The sequence below is a fragment of the Dryobates pubescens genome, chromosome 5, assembly GCF_014839835.1.
Source record: "Dryobates pubescens isolate bDryPub1 chromosome 5, bDryPub1.pri, whole genome shotgun sequence".
In the NCBI taxonomy this organism is placed as follows: domain Eukaryota; kingdom Metazoa; phylum Chordata; class Aves; order Piciformes; family Picidae; genus Dryobates; species Dryobates pubescens.
This window is the reverse complement of record NC_071616.1, coordinates 25,454,523-25,478,589: the sequence shown is the minus strand read 5'-3', so window position 1 is coordinate 25,478,589 and position 24,067 is coordinate 25,454,523. Positions and strand designations below refer to the sequence as shown.

Here is a 24,067-nt window from a genome sequence, read left to right as displayed (position 1 = left end):
GCTGTTGTAACCCTGCACCACATCCAGCAGCCCTGGTTCCTTCTCCTCAGCCCTGTTTGCTGGTGACTGCTGAAGCAGATGCCAAACCTTGATAGTGGGTTACAAGCCCGTAATTCTGGCAAAATGCTGGCCTCCTGGTGTAGGTTCCTCTAGGATCCTTTACGCAGCCCCTCCCTATCGCTGTAAATGCAGTTTCCTTATGAACATTGGAAGTTGAGAGAGACTGAGGATTTCCCAGTGGAAGTCCTGAGGGCAAGCAAACACTACTGATTCTCCAGAGGAGACTCTACAGCCTCTGAGGCTGCCCAGAGAGGTTGTAGAGTCTCCTTCTCTGGAGACTTTCAAAACCTGCCTGGATGCATTCCTGTGCAGACTATCCTAGGTGATCCTGTTTTGGCAGGGGATTGGACTTGATCTCTTGACATTCCTTCCAGCCTCTAATGTTCTGTGATTCTATGATTCATGTATGTGACTGGAGTTTTGGGGAAGTTTTGGTCTGGTCCAGCTCCTGGGGACAAAAATTTGAATCTGAAACCCTAAATCTTGTTTCTTCCTCATTCATCCTCCTGCCCTTCCCACTCTGCTGCAGATGCAAGGTCTCCATTCATATGTGGTCCTTACTTTATTACTACTCCGGTCTGAAAGCATGCACAGTAGGAGCTGTTGCCCTGACACTCCAATCTGCATTTTAACATCGATTTCTGTCATGGAAGAGCTAATGCCAGGGTAGAGATGAAGGGTAAGGAACCTGGCAGAAAAGGAGACACCTTGGATGAAGCAGCTGGGGGCTGTGGAATTGAAGCTGATCCTTCTACAAAGCATCAATCCCTGTAGGCTGCAGGTATGTATCTCCACTGCAGCTAGTAAATCTCCTATGCTCAGCAGCTTTGAGGTGGACTTTGTGAAGGCTTTCCAAGCACCCATTCCCAGGATATTTCTAAACACTGCCTGTGATTACTCCAGAAACCACAACTATAGCACTTGGAGGAAGAAGAAAGGCTTAATAAACCCAAATGTGTTTGTTAACAGTAATTCACAGCAGGCACTCTGGCTGAGCCTGCCAGCTACCAGAATCTGCAATGACTGCATTTAGTCAGTCTTTAAAAGGAGGATCAACTCTGGCTCTGGAGGAACTTACTGCTCCCTCCTATTGTCTGGATAAATAAATTCATTTATAGTAATGCCTGGAAATGGTGTGCCAGTCACATGCTGAACTGATAAGGAGGAGACAGAGTACAGACTTGTACCATGAATTTGCAAAACTTTCTCAGTGAGATATGGGTCCTATAGGCTTTCTGTTAATAAAGGGCCTGATTCCTCCCTGTTTTCTTCCAGGTGGTGGTTTGTTCCTGCAGGAGCTATGCAGAGCACTGTCCTCTCAGATACTTGGCCGTGCAATACTATAAACCAGCATTTATTTCTCTATACAACTGTATGTTCTAGAACCATCAGGAGTTGTAAATGTTCTAAATACAGCTTGTTCCTTTGCTAGTTCTGGGCCCACTGTGGCAAAGCTGCTTTCCTTCTGAAAAGATGAGGATGTAGTGGAAAGGAAGAGGCACGTCCTGTGCGATAGGTGATGTGTGGGAGGTGGGTCTAGGACTCTAAATGCCACCATCTAAATGCCCCAACTGAACCACGCATTATGAAGTTACATGAGCCAATTCCTTCCTTTCTCAGGCTGCTTCCTGGAAATGCTCAGGGAAGGTGTTTACACCATCCTTACTTTCTCTATTGCAGGGTTCCAATCTTCCATCCAAATCTTCCTGGTAGAGCCAAATGAATTGTTGCTTTTGACTTCTTCTCCAAAGGCAGAGTTTCAGCCTAGTTCTTTTGGAGACCTTTCTCTGCAAGTAGGTAACTGACTCTAGGGACAGCAATAGGGGCTTTGCAATTCTGAACTCATCCATTCTGGGTTCTTCTAATACGGGGCAGTATCTTACCTCTGATGCTGATGTACTGCCACATGACCCGCCTTGGCTCCCTTCTCTTTTCCGATCAGTACTAACTGCAAACCATCTGCTGTGGCCTTGTCTCTTGCTGCCATGTGTATGTTTACCCTTTCCTCTGGTGTGTGTTGCATGTGCCTGTTGTGCCCTAATTTTTGGAACAAGGAATTTCCAGGAATGGAAGAGTATGTCTTTGCGATGAGAAAAAAACCTCCTACAAGATCAGTGGATTTCTGTCAGTATAAAATAAATCTCTGCATTCCTCCATCTTTTTCCCCAAGGTCTTGTAAACAGTAAAACTACTTCTGGAAATGGCTTTATACAGCCATGTAGAGTTATGGTGGAGATCAGTAAGGAACAGCAGCACTGTTGCAGCAAAGTGATTGACATGAACTTTCATCTCCTGCTGCGATACGAAGTGTGCTGTAAGCCTGGTTCCTTGCCTTCTTTATACGTGTCACTTCAAGCTTGATTTTTCTTGATTATTGACAAGCAAGGTACAGATTTTACTGTACTAAGGCAACTAAAACCTTTGATGCCATTCAATGTGGGCTACATGCGATGTCATACAAGAGCAAGTGAAACAGTCTTTAAAAGATGGGAAGAAATTAAAAGCATTAGTAAAGGAATGGGAATGTTTGGTGTGATCTACATATAAGCAAAACAGACACTATTATAAATATGGTTTGGGTTGTTTTGTTTTAAAGTATTTAAGATTGGGCAGCATGGTGACTACCAGGTTAAATTGTTTCTTTCAGAAGTCATTGATGATGGAAATCACATTGCACTGGTTTGGAAAGCTGGACTGAACAGTGAGATAAATGAGTTATGTTTTTGGATTCTGCATTATCATGTTGCTCTAATTCAGCTAAATGAGTCAATTATCCACTTACAGAAATTAATTGCAAAATAGGCTTTACAAGTGTCCAGGATGGGTTGTATTAAACCAGCAGCATGTTGTGGGGTGTGATGAGTGATGCTGAGCCTTTCTCCATGTCTGTGCCTGTAGGAGACTTCTTTCCCAAGGATATGGGAGAAAAGAAGGAAGGAAGGTCTTAGACTACAGTACAAAGCCTCCTGTCAGTGTGCTTTACTTAGTGTTCAGCTTTGCCTTGGTGGAGGTGAGCTTGAGAACATCACATGACAGGGAAAAAATCTAAGGGGGAGTTAGAGCTAATTGAATCACAGTGTTAAGCACTCTTGTTGTTCTAGGGTACTTGAACATGGCACAGAGAGGATTTACTGCAGGGGTTTTGATCTGTCTGTAGCAATGGTGCAGCTCTTGTCAAGGGAATACAGTGCAATGGATCAGAGTTAAATTAAAAGTCACTTCATGTATGTGTAAAGGAGAAGAGATACCTCTTTTCATGCTTAGGTGAACTTGATACATAACAATATATGAACCAGTCTCTGGTGGTTGTATTTAATAGTGAGTGAAAAACCCAGAGAGTGTAAATTCCTTGTGTTTCTTCATGGCAAAACTGGATTATGTACAATCTGGAAGGAAACAATATACTCAGCAGAATAAAACTGATTCATGTATTGCCTGTTATTCTTTCATTGTTAGTGCTGACTGAAGCTGGGCTTGCTCTGGAGTTTGTTTTTTGGGATTTTTTTTTTTCTGATTTGGAGATTGTTTCATGTTGTCAGTAAAAGAAGTTAAGCATTGGATTGATTAGTTGAATATTTAAAGGCTGCATTGAGCATCACCATGAATGCTGTGATCTTTAGAGGCAGTGACAGCTTTCCCTCTGGCTATTAACATGTCTGCTTTATACAACACAAATGTCAACATCACTGCTCCTCTAATTAGAGCAGTAGGTCAAACAGTGTCTTTGTCTGTAGAGGAATCCGAGCCATTCGCCATGTTAAGAAAAAGCCACTTTCTAAGCTTGATCTTTGGGGGTTTTTTTAAGGTTTATTTTATCCTGTGACAACCAAAAAAGGATATTTTTCAGGGTGGGGCATTTTTGCTTCTTGTAAAAAGGGAAATTCACAGAGGAGATTGTCCCTTAAGCTGTTCAGCCTTCTGCCTAAAATGCAAAGCAAACCTTCCACAGCAATCCCAGCTCACTGCAGGCCTGACCTGTATGTGGGGGTTGCATTGATTTCATTTTGTTCAAACACAAGAAATCTGTGTTCCCAGAGACAGTTTAAATGGTAACAGTATTGTAAACTCTAGAAGCTTATGAAGGTAGAGGTATACAGTGCTATCCCATAACACAATTTTCTGCTAACCGATGCAAAGCAAAATTGCCATGATTGTCCTCATTTGGATACTCTGCAGGAGGCACCAGTTTGGTTTTGCCTTTTCAGATTTGTTTTTAAGTAGAATTTAGCATCATTCCCATAATGATAAATCTTTCACTTAAGACCAAGAAGCCAGTGATGCTTGTCTTGAATATGTGGAAGATGTGATTGCTATTTACATTTTATCCCATTTGTTTTCTGACAATGTCTTTGATTGCACTACAGATCTTGCTAACTGAAATTGCCTGTAGCATTGTGGAAATACCTTGAAAATTGTTTTAAACTAGACAATGGCTTTATATATATATTTTAAAATAAATTAATGTTTAATATCTATTTTATATAATATATGATATACAAATATATTATTTACATTTGTATATTTTATATAATATAATTATATTTGTATTATATATATTATACTATTTATATCTATTATATAATATATATTATATAATTTATATTATATAATTTATATAATATTATATATATATTATTTTTTTCCCTGTGATCTTGGGTTTTGATGGCTTATTAGTTGGTGAGTGTCCAGTGGAAATTCTCAGATTTCAGAACTAGAGGATTATTTTTTTTTTGAGTAAGTAATAATCAAATGACTTAAGGCAGCTCTGAGCTACTGTAAACACTTTAATGGAAGAAGAATGCCAGCAGTAGACAGAAGGTCACAACCATCTTTCCTCCTTAAAGAAAAGCACCTTGAAGAACATTGCCTAGGACAGATCAACAATGGATGGTTTGGATATGATTGCTCTGTTTCATATTCTCATTAGCATTTGGCACAACCACTTGTGCTTCCTTTCTCCTGCCTGTTTCCCTTTATCTGCAATGACATGTGCCTCTGCAAAGATCAGAGTGGTTGTGGGTAACAGCTTGTAGATTATGTGGTCATTGGCCTGACTCTTCAGCAAATATGAAGCACATGGAAAGCACAAAGAACAGTAATTCATTATCCCTCCTCTAACCTGTCCTGGATCAAAGCCTTGTGTCACTGGTGAACACCTACCTCTTCTGCTGCCTTTTCCTGGTCTGCAGGTGGTCCCTGTGGTGCAGGTTGAAGATAGTGGAAGGGGTCTGCCCGCTGCCTTCCTGCTGCAATCTGCTAAAAGAACTTCTTCTCAAGTGGTTTACCTCTCTCAGGGTTACGTGAGAAAGGAAATAATTTTCTGGACATCCCTGCAATATGCTGAAATATGCTTTTTTACTAGTAGGAGAAAAGCTTATCACAGATTGAACTGGTAGGTGAGAACCTGAAATGACTGCAATTGCTTGTGCTGTCACAGTGAAAAAGTCTCTTCTCCTTTTTTGCCTTGTATCCCCCCGCGCCCCCTCCCCCCCCCCGCTGGCACACTGCCTCCGGAGAAGCGAAGCTCCTGCAGAGACGGGGTTTTCCATTTGTTGGAGGAACTGTGCTTCGTTGCCATGGGTTTTTTTGGTTGGTGGTTTCTTGGTGGTGTTTGAGCTTTTTTCCCTCACATTTCCCCAGTGACTGTTGTTCTAGAGAAAATTAAAGCTGTTCATTCCCCCAAAGAGAAACTGTATTTGCAGATTTATGTTGCCCTTCTCTGAAGAGGCAGTGCTGCTTCTGCCAAATTAGCTGTAGCAGATCTATGACCTGAAGGCTTCTCTTCAGCAGGCTGGAATTAAACCATCCAACATATTCCAAACACAAACACTACTTCTATAAAGAAGCTCAGACAGAGAATACCAGGTGCCAAGTCATCCTTGGATTTCAAAGTGGTACCTAATGTATCTTCAGAAATCCTGGTCTTACCACTGAAAAACAAATGGAACTGAAATAACTGAATTTGGCTTAGTTTGGTTTTGTTACTGCAGGACAGACCTATCCATCAGTGTCTTTCTATTAGGTTTTCAATTTCTTATTGAATATAAGTTGAAGGGCTCCAAGGTTATTTCCTTTTTGTGTGTTTGTTTGGGGGTTTTTTGTTTGGTTGGTTTTGTTGTTGTTGCTGTTGTTTGGGTGGGGGTTTTTCCCCAGAATAAGAATGTTCTTATATGTGCACCAAAATACTGCAATTGAAATTGGAATTTTGGCTATTGTTTGTGTGTAAAATGAGTCTTATACAGAGATCATGCATAGGTGCTACATGCATCAGTATTGGACCAGTACTATTCAATATATTCATCAGTGACCTGGATGAGGGCACAGAGTGCACTGTCAGCAAGTTTGCTGGTGACACAAAACTGGGCAGATTTTCATAGTTTGCATAAACAGTTTGACTCACAATAATTTGGTACAAGTATGGCCTGTGGGATGTTCTGACTCCTGGTCAAGTGGTGCTCTCTGCACCCCTGAATGAAGGAGACACAGGGAATGGCTACCAAGGTTGGGAATGGCTACCAGGTGGGCCAGTACCTTTAGGAATGAGATGGGGAGCTGCGCTATTTTGGAAACATGTCTCCATAGCTTTCACACTGAAGATACAGTCTTACCTATGCTGGCTGTACCCTGGGTGTTTTCTGGTAACCCTGATGAGCAGGAGCTGTTGCTTTGGGTTCTTCACTCTGCAATGCTGCTCCATGCACTGTCTCTGAGGGAACAGTTCATTGCACAGTGTTTACCTTTATTACAATGAGCTAGGTGCTCATTAGAGTGTCGCAGTTATAAACAGAGACACAATTTTGCTTGAGGAACACCATAATATTAGTCTGGTACCTGGAAAGTAATCTTACCTGAAGCAGGGTTATGTCAAAGTGTGATACTACTTTTAAGTGCATGGTGTAAATGTAAATGTTTATAAAATGTACAGATGAAAAAGTGAAGGAAAATGTAAATCTACAGCCCCCCTCTTATTCTCTCCTATTATTTAGCCAGCTGTGTTACGGCTCTTTAACATTGTTACCCATACAGAGCGACTCTGCCCTTGTGCCTTGGTTTTAGAGAGCTCCCATCCCAACAGAGCACACTCACTTTCCAGAGACCTCCAAGTGTTTCTATCATGCTATTTTTTTCCTTGTGTTAAGTTATGCAGCTAATTAGATCAAGAGATCACTCTTAATTCCTTCTGATAAAACCCCATGGTCAGCCTCCCTTCTTTGGTGATGCAGGTGTAGCTGTGGTAGAGCAGGTCCTACAGCCTTTAGTCTGCCCATGAACCTCTGCAGCTCAGCTCTGCTTGTAGCTCCTGCTGCACAGTGCAAGGAGCTCCCTCCGCTGAGCTGCATCTCATGCAGTGCCTGTGCTCTGAGACGTGCACAGATGCACATAAAGTGTGAGTCTCGGTTTTGCATGTGACCGGGATCACCCAGGGGTAATGCTGTGTTTGGAGAGACTGATGCCCACTTAAAGGTCTTAAAGGGATTCTGGTACAAGAGAACAATTTGGAATGTGGAACAAACCTCTCTCTTTTCTGAACCTTGCACTTACCTGAGAGTTTTTTGGTTCAGCCAGCGGCTGCTAGCAAAAGCAAGCATGATACTTTTGTAGCAGGGAGTGGCAGATCCCACAGATGCCACAGCCGGTGTGCAGTGTGAACGTGCTGCCGAGTGAGCAATATTCTGCCTGTTTTCTGAGTGGTTTCTCTTAAATACTGCAGTGCCTTGAGACTGCAAAGACTGCAGTGAGCTTGGCAGCAGTGAGCTTGGCAGCAGTGAGCATGGCAATGTGCATGGCAAGGGCTGATAATATGTGCCTGAGGCATGTCACAGACCAAGAGAGCCTGCATAGAAACCAAGACACAGAAAACCTCGTGGATCAGCAGGTTTTATTATCATTTTAAAAATGCTGTGAACTGAACTCTTAAGTGGCAGTGGAAATGAGAGACTAAGAGCAATGGCACACCAATTAATAGCTGGTGTTTGGTTTGGTTTGGGGCTGTTGTTTGTTTGTTTGTGGGGGTTTTTTGGTTGGTTGGTTGGTTGGTTGTTTTGTTGTTATTGTTTGGGGTTTTGTGGGTTTGCTTGGGTTTTTTTATATTTCCCTTTTTTCTCTTGTTTGGAGGCAGACGGGAGGAATCCCCAACAGCAAAATACCACTGTCCAGAAAAGATATGGGGGAGGGATGGAAAAAACAGACAAATTATAAAAGTTCTACTGGCTGTGTAACACAAAGCTGGAAACTGTGCAGACTACCATAACCTTGAGTGAGCAGCAGGGAAGTTTTGTTTTCACACATCACGTATTTCAGAGAAGCATTCCCCAAATCCACGGTCTGATTTCCAGCTGTGGTTGTATTATCAAGTAAATAAAGACCATTGTCTGAGTGTTAGAAGCCAGTCAGCCTAGGCAGAAAAAGATGAGACAGGCAAGGAAGGCAGAAATATTAAAGAGAAAGGGCTCATGACAAGAAATGCAGACAGTACTTAGGAAAATGGTTCTTTGAAACTAATGCTTCTAACCCAGTTCCAGTATCCGTCACGGGAAAGCAAGCAGGATTTGAATAGGGGTCTTTGAGGTCAGTGTTTTATCCATTAAGCTGTAACTGTCTAAACTGAGTGCAGAGCCCAAGAGACAATTGAGAGCTTTGCCCAATTTGTATTCTGTTTACACTTTGGAGAGTAGGTTTCAGCAGACCAAATAACTGGAACACTGCTTAGCTAATAACAATGATAGAGAGAGAACCCTGAGAGAGAACTTGCTGTGAACTAACTGAAGGTTTCTTTATCAATTTTGATTTTTGGTAGGCTCTTGGTGGTGTAAAAAGAAGCCAGCATGGATGTAGGGGAAGAGGTTGGAGGTTATGGCACTTTATTAAATCCTTCAAAAGTTTTGTGGTTCTTGTTTGTTTCTTTGGTTTTTAATTAACAATTTAATCAGATTTGGATGCTGATTTCTCTATTTGCATTGGTGCTGAGAAATAATAGTTGCTGCACCTGAAAGTGGGATTTGTCTTTTGATCCCACCGGGTGGTGGCTGTTTAGCATTACTGTAGAGACTGGGCTGCCTTAAGTCCATATGAAGGAGAAGACAAGATAGGGAATATAGGAACTATAAAGAATTTTCAAACCTTGAGGCATAACTGTGTTTGCTGCTCTTTAAGGAGTGTAGATTTGAAGTCAAAGGAATTTATATGGTCTTATTTTGCAGCTCAGCACCACAGAATAACTGAGTCTTCCATTTCTAATGGTTAATCAAAGATGATTTGATTCTTTTTTCTTCTTAATCAACATTAACTTGAGGGAAACTCCTTCCGTTCCCCTTCTTTTAATTGTTTTAGCTTTCCAGATTGACAGAAGGACTTAAAAGTTCTAGTGTAGAATTTTGGAAATCTGACTGAAAATTGCTTTATCTTAGATTATACTTCATGTTTTTCCTCAAAAAATTTCCAGTCACAATACATTTCTCTCTACTGGTTACTGTAGCTCATTAGAAATAAAGGGTGCTGCTTCACAAAATCTTAAAGTTCTAGCAGACCTGCTTCCACCTGGGGCTCAGACATGGGTCTGTATTATTTCTCATCTGCTTATACAGTGGCCTTCAAAATGAGGTGTACATGAGACACTGGAGTAGAGAAAGAAGATACTAAAATTTTAGTAGTGAATGTTTATAATTTATAAATATATATTGGGATGTGTGATGCTTTTTTCAGATAGGCATGTACATTTTGGAGACCATTATTCTAGTGACATTTTAGCTCATCTGCAAAAAAATGTGGAAGAATCTTTGTCAACTCTGAGTTGTGAAAATTGTCACAAACCATAGGAACATCTTTTCCATGCTATAGACACAGGTAATTTCGTGGGAAATCCAAAACCTATGATATGACTTGTGAGGTTGATGTTGAACTTTATGCTGCTCCCAGTGCATCCTTTATGATCTCTTTCTAGCCTTTTTTGTAACTTGAGGTTTTGTTGTTACAGGAGGTTGCTTTCAAAACATTTAATGAAATTGGCAACAGGTGAAATGTAGCCAAAATGCTCAAGTTTACTGCCTGAAGTGCTTTTAGTAGAAGTTTAGCACTGGATACTGTTACATATAAACATCAGTGGTGAAATGATACTGTATTTAGCAATAGCCTGAAGCTGATTTTAAAAGGGGCTGTGCATGCCACTGTGGAGGCTTTGGCAGTTATTCACTGTAGATGGAAGAGCTGGTGAGGGCACTGGTGGAGGCAGGTAGCTGTTCTTTTGGAGGCCCTCACTACCAACCCCTCTTAAGCTTGCTTTCCTAAAGAAATAAGTCTTATGTCATTACTTCACTTTTCTGTCTGTCCCATCCTTTTCCTTTTCTCCACCACCTTCCCTGCAACCTACCAGCAGACTTTGAAGTGTCAGCCTTGTCTAAGAGAAGGATAAACATCACTGGTTTGTGAGACTCAGCAAATGGATGAAGAGCACTTCAGAAAGTTGCCAGGACAACTTTTGTTTTGTTAACTGTCAGTAGTTTTGGATAAAGGATTTGCTTACTGCACATCTCTATTCACTAACTCTCCTTGTGTTTATTTTTACTAAAATAATCTGAAAGTTATTCTTCTGAAATTTAGGGGGGAAAAAAACCTCCCTACTGATTAGAGCATGTTTATATGCACATTTTTGAGTACAGCTTATCTATATTTGGTGCCCACATTGAAGGAGACTGTACCTTTTCCATGAGGGAAAGCTACAAATGATCATGCATGCAATGTTAAGCTTTTATCAGAACAAAGATGCTCAATCTAAATACATACTGTTGCTCAGGTGTACAGACTGTTGTTTATGTCCAGGTGTAATTTGTTATTCTTCCAAGCTGAATCATGTCTGCAAATATTGAGGCCACATTCATTACCCATCATCATCAGTGCAGACATTGGATTTCAGATGAGGCTCCAAGAGCCCAGTATCATTTACATGGTCTTACTGCCTGGCCAATGACACAGATGATATAAAAGATAAATATCTGCTGCAACTGAAATTGCTAACAGGAGTTTTTCCAACAACTTAGCAAGAATGGCACAAGGATCAAATCATGCAAAACTTGCTGAACATTCTGTTAAATGTTGTAAGAGATTATTGTACAAGCTGCTCCTTACCTACTGCAAGACATAAAAAAGGGGAAGAAATCTGGATGTGTTACTGTTATTACAGGAAAGGACTTCCCTGTGTGTCTGCTCCACAGCATGTTACATGGTAATGAAAGATGAGACTTGATATGGCAGACTGTAGACCACCTTCAGGGATCCTTCTGCAAGTTGAAGTTTCACTGTGTCCATATGTATTATTTTCAACCTGGTCTGTTCTGAGAGGAACAAATACCAGAAACAAGTGTAGAAACAAGGTCAGGCTTTCTTCATCTCAGTGTTAACTTAATCTCTTGTCCTCTCACAACCTCAACAAACACCATCCTAGTGCATCTTTCTTCCCTAAGCAGTAGAGCTCACTAGCTTTTGCATCCATCCTGTGCTGTAGAGCCTTCACTTTACTGTTGTGCTTTGGGCTCTAACTTCTAAGGGATGGTGGTGTTGCTGTCTTGAAAAGGGCTTTCCCAAAGTCTGGCAACCTAAACATCAGCTAAGCACTTGCCTTTAGAGAAGTGCAAGTAGTAAAAATACTATAGAATAGAATAGACCAGACCAGACCAGACCAGGTTGGAAGAGACCTTCAAGATCATTGCATCCAACCCATCATCCAACACCATCTAATCAACTAAACCATGCAACCAAGGACCCCATCAAGTCTCCTCCTAAACACCTCTGGTTGCTTTCTGTAATCTTCTTCCCCTCTCTGAGCTCTTAAGCTGTATTTACATTCCTTCTCTTTTCCAGCATCTCTTATATCAGAAAGTCTTTCCTTATCTTCACACCTTCTAGATTGTGCCTCATCCATCTATATGTCTCTAAAAGGCTTATGACAAAAACATTTCCAGTGGGTTATGGTGTCCACAGCATGCTGTAGAGGTGTCTCATGATGCTTACCTGCTCAGTAAAATGTGACATTTGAATTATGTTAGTGGTGGATAGCCTTAAATAACAAAGAGTACTACTAGAAATGAGCAAGTGCTAGCTTTGAGAAGGAAGCTCCTAATTTCTCTTTGAAACTGCCAGAGTTGGTATTTCTTGTTTCAGATCAAAACACCAGGAATTTATATGACCTCCCCATAAATTAGGAGCTACAAAAAAATAATGTATGCAGTTCAAATACCCACTGCCAACAGCTGCTGAAACCACTTGTGATAATCTATTTACTAAAGTCTAAAAAAAAAAAAAAAAAGGCAAGCTGAGTGTGAAAGCATATCTGCTGTGGAGCAGTGTTGGAGGACAGCATGTGCTTGTTGACATAACTATGGGAATATTTTGAAGCTGATACCCCAAATGAGTGTTTATTGACAGACATGCTAATAGCTCTTTAGCTATTTGCAATACATTGATTTGCTTTAACATTAAAAAAGTTGTTATATGGAAAAACTAAGTACATCTCTTACAATCTGTGGGATAGAAGAGGGTTTGAAATGTTGTGTTTGGTTTGGTTTGGTTTTTTGGGTTTTTTGGGGGTGTTTTTTCCTTTTACTAGCCTCCAGAAAAGAGGCTAAGGGATGATAAGCCTTGTCTGGGGGCAACAACTTCACTGCTGTTGGAGCAGGTGTGAGTGCCATGGCTGACTCCATGAGCATGGAGGTAGCTGCTGCCTGCAGTAGCAAGGTGCCCATGCTGGTGACTGCAGTGAGATTGCTAATGGGGATGCTTTGATTCTTTTGCACCACTGGTTGCCATGAAATGACATGGAAATGTTTGTGTAATAAGGACTGTAAAATGTCCCAGCCACTCAGGACTCTTAAGTACTTTCATACTTTCATGGGATTTTTTTCTGGCAACTTTGATCATATTAAATGAATTTCCCTTGGTATCATAATGCTCCATTTGTCATAAACGTGCTGATTTGTGGTTCTGAAATTAGCTGACTCAAGCAAAAAAAAAAAAAACATTACAGATATCTTGTGTATGAAGTGGCAGTTTATTTCTCTCCATATGGTCTAGAAGTTGTTTTGTGCTGCTTAACGTGGGGTCTGGGCTTACTGCCCATTGCTCATCACAGTTTATAGAGAGGAAAATTGAAGGCAGACACAGAGTTAATTTTCCACAATACAGTTATTTCCTTAATGCAATACCTAAGCTGTTTTCATCAGCCAAAACAGACAGTCTCCTTGAAAGTAGGTGAGTCCTGACTGTTCCCTCTGCAGAGTGAGGGGGTGGAGATGAAATCATCTTAGGAAGAGCACTGTATCCATCAAGAGTCAGGGGCTTCCTGGCTGGCAAATGTGGGGCTCCTCAAATCTTGCATATCTCAGGTCCTTCAAAAGACTTCTTTTTTTTTTTTTTTTCCCTGCCATATGTTCATTTATCAACAATTGGAAGGACATATGCGAGTGGCTAAGTCATGTCTCTTTTAAGTCTATGGCAAAACTTCCTTGAACCTCGCCAATGATGGAATTGCATTCTAAATTACTAGTTTCAAGAAGATTCTCATTTATAAAATATGCTCAGTGCAGGGACAATTGTTTTGCTGTCAAAGTGGCAGTCAGCAGAGTTAGTTTTAACTCTTATAATACTGAATAAGTATATTCTACTCTCCTTTAAAATGAGTGAAGAGCATGGGAAAAAATAGAGTTGAGAGACCAATAGCATATATTAACAGTCAGGGTTAAACTTTCTGAGGACAAAGGGTTTTTTTTCTGTCTCATCAGCATGTTTAGCAGTTGCAGATCTCACTGTATGAGGAGATGTCTTACATTTAAAGACTATTAACAGCAGTGAAATTAGTTTTGTGAGTCAGAATATGTAACTGCATATTTTATATGTTGTTTTATAGCATTTGTGCATATAGTCATACAATTGTCTTGTAGTTTATGCAATTTGAGTGTACAGTTTCAGTGTGAACTTTCAGATTTCTTAGTCATGAGATTATTAAATGAAAGGCACTGCCATATGCAAATTTTAACTTTTGTGCAATATAATAAGATGCCTTTTGAGTGTAACTGAATTAGAACCAAATGTGTGAAATTCAAACAAAGGTGTGAAATGTGTGCTTATTAAGGAAAAAAATCATGTGTGCCTTCAGATAGCTCTTAGGTTATTATACTTTATTTTTGTGTTATGATTGTAGTAGTCTTTTTAGAGTATAAGCAGCACATTCTACAGTGTGTTGCTTCATTCTTAAAAATTAACTTGGGTTAGTATTTGGAGATGAGTCGTTCTGAGGCTGAGACACCTTTTTGCATTCAGTCTGTAGCTCTGAGGATTGAAAATACATAGTGTATTTGTTTTATACAAGTCATGTTTCATCTGCTAATAAAGCTCCTCCAAAAAAAAGAAAGGTAAAAAACCCCAGTACTTCGACATCTTTAGAACATCGATGCCTAGTCCACGGCCAGCAGACATGCCACTTGGATACCTGTGGGAACTGCAACTAAAGACTCACTTCTGTGTTCAGGAGTCCTGATCTTCACAAACAGATCTCAGCACATGACTGAAATAATGTCTTCATCCAGCATATGGTCCTTTGTGAGTACTAGATAGAAATCAGCCACTGGGCCTTATTTGTCATTTGTCCCAGAATGCTGTTGCCTTCTAAGTGCTCCCTTTCTAGTCCAGGGCCACAGAGGCAATTTAGAAATGCAAAGGGGTGATTAGAGGCACTTCTGCTGGAATGTATGCTGTAATGCTTAATGAAATTAATTTGGCTTATATCAGGGATGCTGAGTGGGCTTTGTCCCACTCACTATCATTGTTTCCCAGAGTGACACTGGATGTGTCAGTAGTGAGCTGCTCTTTGCTGTGCTTTGGGCATGCACAGTGCTAGCAGGAGCTGGGAGGATGCTGAGGTTTCAGGTGTGCTCCAAGTTATTTTGTGTCCAGGAGAACCCAATGTTTAAAACCAGATTATTCCAGCTGATATTATTATAGAAGGTATTTAAGATTAAGAATAATTATATCTGCTTGGTTTAGCAGGAAAACTATTCTGACAACTAAGTTATCCTTCCCTCCAGATGAGTCACTCTATCCCCAACACATGAAATCAGAGAAATAAAAAGTCTGCTCAGATCTTTCTTTAGTCCATCTTCCTGCATCCCTCTGCCTAGAACAGTGGAGTCAGTGTGGCTGGTCTGGGCAATTAGTGATTTGAGTCCATGGTTATTTGGAGATGCATTTTTCAGATTATGTTTTTCTTTTCTAGTACATGTGGGAGGGCACTGTTTGCATGGACGAACTCTACAATAATAGTCAAAGCAGTGCATGAGCTATACAGAGAGACTGCCACTTGATGCAAAATAAAGTCATGTTTTAAATTCATGAAAAGCACATTTTTTTTAAATGAAACAAGGTTGTACCCCAAATCCACCCAGACCTCAAAGCAGAAAGGTGTAGTATCAAAAATGCAGCCAAGCTGAAATCTCAGAAAAGTGTTAATAAAATGTTTTATTAAACAGGAAAAAAAAAATCAAAACCAAACACACGACAGAAAAATCTCTGCTTAAATGTCAGTGAGAACTTTTATTTATTCTTTGGTTTTAAACTTCCTCCATCAGTTGAAAACCGAAACACTTCAGTCAAATGGATATTTACTGCAGAGGAATCACAAGCTGCAGCTGAATAGCTGGTGCACTAGCAACCATGGAATCAACCAGATTTTGACTCCTGTTTTCTCTAGGTGCCATTTTACCAATAGTTTCTGCAGGCCTTTCAGTTGGACCATGAAAGCATTATTTTAGAACAGGAAAACCAGTAAAGAAAGCACTCCACTTCTCCACTCAGATAGAGTGGTGTTCGAAGCCTTTACTTCCCAACAGAAACTGCACTGAAGTGTTTTTGTAGCTGGTGCACCTTGCCAAATTCAGCCTATTTCTTACACTCTTCCCTCCTTGCTGTATTAGGTGGGGATCTAAGATTATTCACATATATACTACTGCAAAGGGATTGTGTGATTTCCTGAGGACTGGTCTCCCCAGCGCTTTGCAAGTTTTGCTCACATCAGTGGAGACTGCAGGGTCTCCCAGTGTTGACTCACAGAGTATGTGCCTGGCATGCTACATGCTGCCTCTGTGGTAAAACCACATCTCCTTGCTGTGTTTCAAGCAGGTCTTCAAGAGCTAAGTGCCTCTGAAGTTTGTGGGATGCTCTGGGAGGTTACCTGGGTGCCATGGCTGCTCTGGATTGTCAAGCTCAGACAGATGGGCAAAAGGGATCAAAATAGTTGAGAAAGATAAGCTTTTGTGCAATGGTTTACAGGAGGGAGATAGTTCATTTGCATTGCACTTTAGGGAACTAGGTTCAGATTTAGTAACACATCCGTTCCTAGGTTGTGTAATGACTGAGTGGACAAAAATTGGCTTAGCAAAATGCTGCAACACAAGTGGGTGCAAACCCTCCTTCCCCTTTCCACCCGCTGATCCTGTACTACCTTCTGGGCTCACATTGTGAAGTGGTTTAAGTAATGCCATGGAAGAAGTACTTTCTTAAGAATGTGTGTTGAAAAGTGCTGTTAAGGTAAAGGACATAAAGTCTTCAGGTAAGGAGTGCTTGTGATGGCCTGAGCTAGGGAGAGGCAGTGGGTTTGTTCTGCAGCTGTTTGCATTTTATATTTGCATTGTCCATGTTTGTGTAAGCACAGATAACAGATGACATATTTAGACACATTAAGAGAACTTGCGAGCACACTGACAAAACTCCTCATTTTCACAAGAAATTGTCTTCAGGAATAGAACTTCAGCTTTCTCTACTTGCAACCAGAACATGGCATTTCTTAATTCATGTACTGATGGTGATAGCCCCAATTAGGACAATGGAGCTGGAGAACAAACATTAAAAAGCTTTTTCTCTTTCTGGACCTTGAATTAGCCAGGTGTAAGGCAGCTCCTATCCACATGCTTTATTGCCATGGTAGATGAGAGTCAGTGTGCAGTATCCTGGGCATTGTGCCATTACAAGTTCTGAGCTGGAACTGGCCCCTAGCCATCTGTAGGAGGCGCCAGGCTGATGGCAAGGTGGGACAGGGGCCCTTGCTACAGACAGGGCCCCTGGATTTGGTTCTGTGCCATGCAAACGCCCATGCCATAAATGAATAATAGCAATTTTTTATGAGTCTGAGTTTTGTTTACTTTTGCTTTTTCTTAACAGTGAACCTGTGCCTTAAGACATAAGTGAAATGTTTTCAATATCTGTGCCACCAATGAAGCAAAGGGAATGCATCTAATCTTAATCTATATTGTTTGGACTCTTGTTCAGTAAATCATCTGAAAGAAGGAATACATTTCTTCTTTACAGTCCCTTCCCCGCCCCTGCTGTACAAGTAAGTGTTACATCCTGCCCTCCTGCTCGCTCAATAGCACTTCCCTTTCCTGTTTTGGTTTTAAGCCTTCATAGAGTCTCCTGGCTTGTCTCCCTGCCAAATTTGTCTTGTGCTCAGTAGTCAGGTGAAATAGCCCATTTGGATTTAAGCACACGTGCCAGACTTGACTGGATACTCCTGTGGGATTACCTGGCAGGTATTCCTCAATGGCAGGCACGTAAGTATCTGGGGACCATGCAAGACTGCAGAATTTGTTGACCAGGTTTAGTGTGGTTAGATGGGAAGGAAAGCATGTACTGTTATAAATGTGGAAGGTATGTGTTTTGGTTATGGCCTCATAGGGAAATTTATAATTGTATAAAATGGTAATTAAGCTTTTATGGCAATGTTACATTAGTATGCATCCTCTGGTAGTGAGAGAGAAGCTGACTTGATGGAGCGAGCCTTCTTCATTTCTGGTCTACCTCAGTCAGCTCCAGGGAAATTGTCACAGGTTTATTTGCATTTCTTCTGGGACTGAAAGGAAACAAGGCAAAGCAACACAAGCTTTAATGAAAGACCTTTATGCTGATTTCCTGTATTCACTTACAAGTCTGCCTTTCCTGATTATTAGTTATGATTATGATCTTTCAAAGCCTTTGTTTAAGGTATTGTTCTCCTGAAATATTGATATGGTTGGTCCATGGCTGAGAGCCCTCAGTCATATATTTTCACTTGGCAGTTCAATTCTGGGTTTTGCATAATGTGTATTCTACAAGATTAGTTACTTCTTCTTTTTATTTCTGTAATTTAAGGGTGAAGGGAAATAGTTTATATTAATAGCAACCTGATCTAGTCAAGTTGGTTTTTTTCCTATTCTTGACTAATTGGGTTCATAGTGTTTCCCCAGGCCATTTCTTGATGTATTTTTAGGAAATTCTACTTGATATTTATTTTTAAGAATTCTCAAATTGTATCTTCAAGGTAGCATGCAAAATCTGAAAGTGAACCACATACTTCAGTGCAGAAAGATATATTGTGTGATTAAAGCATTAATGGAGCAATGGAGTTTCTCCATTAGGAGACAGAGGTGACCCAGTCTTGTTGGAGAATGTGGAAGCTGAAGGGAAAGTTTCCTTGAGCATGTGTTGGCTCTGGAAGTCTGACTGCCTTGCAGCAATGGCTCTCTGAATCACTACAGTTCCTCTATGAAGTGCCTTTTGCAAAGCAGCTCTCTTGTAGCATTTTTTAAAGATGTCATGATACTGATGACTGGATTTCTGCTTAGAATTATTTGAATTCTTACACTTCAGTTTGCAAAATCTCAGCCACATACACTAAGCAGATGTGCTAGCTTACAAAGACATCCATTGGCAGCCACTCCATTGGTCTTAAATCTCCACTGATTGGCAGTTGTGCTAATTAAGTGCTGCAGCAGACTATGAGAGGTCAGGGCTCTCCATGGGCTTTTACTGGTGGTGCTGAGGACTGAGCTGTTCTGGACTGATAGTCAGGGCCAGGTGGAACATCTCTTCCACTGCATTATCATTTTGCATGCTTTGTTTCTTTTTCTAGTTCTACTCACTTCTCCCATGCTCGAGAGCACTGTGGGGTAACAGAAGGTTATGCAAATGCCTGTCATCATGCCAGGATTGCATGCATGTTTGCAAATTTAGCAACTCATCTCCCAAAGTCCTGGCTTAGTGTGAGTCCTGGGTGCCTCATAAACTCTCTTTTTCAATTTCCTTTTGAAGTGTCTGCAATGGCTGCCTGCAGTAGATATTAGATGTGGCAATTCCAATTGGGTATGGCAATGTAAAAAGGGAGAATTGAAAATTAATATATCATTGCTAACAGAAACGATTAACTCTTAAATGCTTTTCCTTGTGGAGGTGTTCATCTTACTCTTGTTAACACTGTAGGTACCAGTATTTCCATTTCATGCTCTATAAAATATGACAGTCATTTTGAGAGTTGCTCATGAAGGAGACTTTGTGCTATTTTCTTGTAATTATTTAATATTAAAATGTTTAGATGCTGAAGTTCAACACCAGTGGAGAAAGGTGATAGCCAGGCATCTACAGTAAATGCTCAGTGCAAAAGCCTCATATTGTGCCAGCAATGCTGCTAAAGACCAGAAACAAAGGCAAGTGTTCAATGTGTACATGCAAGCTGAGCAGGAGACAAAAAAATAGAAGCTCCCCTGGGAACTGGGTTTCACTTCAAGCTGACTGGGTCAAGAGCATCACTGCCATGGATTTCTCTCTGCACAAGCAGGCAATCAGGAGTGAGTTAAAATTGAGGAGTTCTGACCACTAGGTCGGTGGGTTGATTTTTTTCAAGGAATCTCAGGAAATTTGACTCCAAAAAGCAACTGGAGAGAGTGATTCAATATTATGTATAAACCTCTGCTATTTTTCTAAATGTCTGCTAGGAGAAAAAAGTCAGGCTTCCACATAACACTGAGGATTGAAGGACCTATCTGGATGTAAAATCCTATAGGTTTCCACTGTGCTTAAGTTGATGAGTGGCTAAATGCTATTGTTTCACTATGAGGTTTTGTTGTGTTACTGAGAAAATGAGTTCTTCAGTGCTCTGGGTGAGCAATGATGGCACTGACTATCTTGCATGTTTGGCAGCAGAAGGAAGTAGACTTTGTAAAAGGAGAAGAAGCCACAAGCGAGACTGACACTGTATTGGAGAAATGAGGCTCACCCTGAGAAACAGGGTTGTGAGCAAAGATGGCAGTGAATCTGTGCTGGAAGGCTGGAGAGCCACTGCATTCCAACAGTGTTGTCTGTGATACACACAGGTCTCAGACGTGCTCTATATGAGCCCAGATGACCTGACTGATGTGTTCAGAGGGTTTCCTGGAGGGTTTTTTTCCTGTAAATCTTGTCAAACAGAAATGCCCTCCTCTTCCTATAAGGGTAAGTACTGAAACACTGCCCTGCATCACAGCCATTATTATATTTGTTGTAGGGAAATCAAATAAAAATGTTTAGGAAACTAGTTCGTTAGAGTTTGCAGTGCACTTGATATGCTGCAGGAACATGATTTATAGCTTACTAATTTTGAGGATGACACAAATACCACACAGACCACATGTGTCCATGTACAGGATTTTATGTTTACAAGAGCTGTCTAAGCAGACGTGGAAGAAAACTGCTAGCATCTAAAATCAGCATCAGCGACTACAACTTTCACTTCAGGTTTAACCACGCAACTGTGATTCTGTAAGCAGAGTCAGTGGAGAAGTGGAGTGAGATGTGTTAAATGGCTTGTGATTTATCTCATGTGTTCTCAGTGCTGAATGTTCCCAGGTAGGACAAGCCTTGGGCAAAGTAGTATTAATAGTTTCTGACACCCATAAGGGATGGTTAGGTCAGTACAAAATAACTTTGAATTTTTAATCATTTATAGGGGGAAAGGGGATGGGGAGGGGAGAGGAGGAGATGAAATGGATGCAAAATAGAAATAAAATACAGTATTTATTTGTGAAAGTATCTGTTTGCATTTCCTAAGAATACCAGAAGACAGCTTGTTTGAAGGTGAGAATCATGAGCAGCTTGAAACAAGGTAGATGTGTATAATAGGTCCAAAGCACGATACCTTGATTTCTGTCAGGGGCACTTTCACAGTTTATGCTGAGTGAATTTCTGCCCCAGGGAAACAGTTCTGTCTGTAAATACAAAAGGCAGTGGAAGTCTCCCAGTCCAGCTGACTTTCTGGAGCGAAGCCCACAGAATTAAGTGTTTAACCCTGAAGTTGGATAGTTGCAGTTGTTTGCTGCACTTCTGTGAGCATGATTTGATGACACCACCCCCCAAAAGAGCTGTATTACATTGTCATGGCTCTATGAGAAAGTATTTTAAACCTCTCCCATTTCTTCCTGGAGAGGTGACATCTGGGTGGGCTGGTTGCTGGTTGGGGAGTTCAGATAGGGCTGGGATCACTTTGCACCATGGCAGGATCCGCAGAGAGCCACTGGTCAGAGGTGAGCTCAGTGACTCAGTACCACACTTACAGTCATAGGAAAATGCCTTGTAAGTGGAGAAAATTGGTCATTGAAAGAGCAGTGCAGCCTGGCCTCTCATCTTTTTCTTAGCCTGTGACGGGAGAGAAAAACAGAAGACCCTTCAGAGCCTCTCTACCAAAGATCTGCCATTATGTTTTATTCATTTTTCCTCTTTATTCTCTATACCAGGTCTTTCATGGTTCAGTTTTGAGCTTTTTGCCCAAGTGCATGTGTATAACCCACTGGGTTAGACAGAGTGAAACAGGAGGACTTTTCCCCAATATGTGGCTTCCCTACTCCCAACCTCCACAGTCACTTCTGTCAACTCACTTTCCCTTGTTCCATGCTCCTATTTAATTACTTTCAGTCAGTAGAATTAGGATGGGATGGGATGGGATGGGATGGGATGGGATGGGATGGGATGGGATGGGATGGGATGGGATAGAATAGAATAGAATAGAATAGAATAGAATAGAATAGAATAGAATAGAATAGAATAGACCAGACCAGGTTGGAAAAGACCTTTGAGATCATCAAGTCCAACCCATCACCCAACACCATCTAATCAACTAAACCATGACACCAATTGCCTCAGCCAGTCTCTTTTTAAACACCTCCAGTGATGGTGACTCCACCACCTCCCTGGGCAGCCCATTCCAATGGCCAGTCACTCTTTTTGTGAGGAACTTCTTCCTAACATCCAGCCTAAACCTCCCCTGGTGCAGCTTGAGACTGTATCCTCTCATTCTGTTGGTGGTTGCTTGGGAGAAGAGACCAGTAGGTAATGTCAAGCACACCCATTAAGTCTCATGTGATAATTCACAAAAAATACAGATATTTTCCCTAAGACTCCCTATGCTATCTTTTCCATACTCCTTTGTGGGTCTTTTTTGGCTATGAGTCCTTGGTAATCATAAATTTACTAAAAGTCAGGAAAAAAAACCACTGCATTTCTCAGATTCTTGCAGAGGCAGAAGAGGAGAGAGATTTCTGGATGAAGCCTTCATTGCAGCACTATCTTAAAGTGCAGCCTCTTTGCCAGCCCAAGCGGATTGAGGTGGTGTCTGTACTTTAGCTCGTACCTTTAAGGTCGAGTGACCCATGTGATTGCTGGAAGTGCTGCTGGCATCATAGCTAGCAAAGCAAAGAGGATACAGCAAATGTATTTGGCCATCCCAAACGTTCCACTCAGCCACCACTCTCTCCAGGGCTGAGCAAAAGGGTAAAAGCTGACCCTTTCAAGAAGGATTAACTCCAAATTAGCTAATTTGCTGATTTGTGAAGACAAATCCTAAACAGAAGAGGTGGCAGAGAGTGTGTCAGAATGGGTTACACAAAATGAACTAAACAATATCATCTGCAAAAATATTTTTTAAAAAATATAAATTAGAATGTTATTGAAGCAATATTCTGTAAGTCTCAACGATGAATACTGGATTTTAGCTACAAGCTGTGAACAAAGAATTTCCTGGTGCCGTCTGCTTCTATCAGATATGAAGTTAATCAGATCTGCTTTAACTTCAGGCAAGCAAGTGGTGCTGGTGCAGAGGTTTACCATCCAGTAGATTTAAAACTGAGGAGAAAATGTTTTCAGAATAGATAGGGTTAGGTATTACGATTTGGATATGAAGGAGTCCCTAGGAAGAGCCTCTTCTCTTTCACACATAAATGAAATGTCATAAATCTGCTCTAGGGCAAAGTGTAGCACATTGGAGTAGGTGTTATGCACAAATCTGAACAATGTTGTAATTAAAACCCTTCCATGACGCAGGTTTTGTCTTTTTTACACATAATTGCCTGTGGCAGAAACGCAGGTGGATGTCTCTAACTGCTTGCATGTTTATGACACAAAAAGTCAATAAGGGCATTTAGTAATATTTGGATAAATACGTGAAACTTGATAAATAGTCTCCATTTTTCATTAACTTTAGTGTGTTCTTAGGAAAATAAGGCAAGTTCTAGAAGGTACAGTCATGACCTTGTGTATAAATATTGATATCTGACAGACTGTACTCATGAAGGAGGAGTGTGACTATGCATAATGGTGTGACTAAACTCCGTAATAATTACCTGTTACATGTAGTTGACCTGAGTATCAATGCTGCATGATCCCAAAATAACAACATTTTGTTGGAGCATTGTGAAAGCATTGTTACTTGATTTATGGTTAAAAAAATGGACTTCACAGAAGGTAATAGAGGGGTTCTCACTGACCTGTATAAAAGGAATATTTGCTGAGCTTAAAGCAGCAGTGGAAGAGTTGTGCTTTTTGTGGGTAGGATAAGTACAGAGTCTTTAGGCATAGTGAGTTACATCTCCATTTAGGGTGAGACAGGAAGGTAGCAATGAGTCCCTGGGGGCATTTTAGCTTGTGAAAGATTGATGAAGTGCTTTGCAGGAAAGGATTCCCCTCGTGCTGTACTTGTTTTATGTTCCTTTCTGTTATTTCACTGGAGGCCAGATAACATGCTTAATCCTGTTTCCATTTATATGAATGATGAGAAACTTCATTGACTTCAGGGAGAGCAGAGATTGAGCTTGATCTGTTGCTTTATATTACAGTAGCAATTGGTAGTCATGCATTAAGTATTGCTTCTGGGGTCTGCATCCATATTTCATGGAGTTGTAAAGGGGTTCTT

General features: G+C 40.8%; 1 protein-coding gene across 7 annotated transcripts in view; it reads left to right on the top strand.

The window, feature by feature from the left end:
• Window positions 1–24,067, top strand: part of EVL (Enah/Vasp-like) — a 142,212-nt gene that overhangs the window by 49,165 nt on the left and 68,980 nt on the right. The window contains exon 1 of one of the 7 annotated variants that reach the window (XM_054161848.1): window positions 17,529–17,648. The exons of the other annotated variants lie outside the window; for them this stretch is intronic. Coding sequence (XP_054017823.1) covers window positions 17,638–17,648 — 11 coding nt within the window. The 5' untranslated portion in view covers window positions 17,529–17,637. Of the gene's footprint in view, window positions 1–17,528; window positions 17,649–24,067 lie in introns of those variants that run through there. 7 annotated transcript variants of the gene reach the window in all.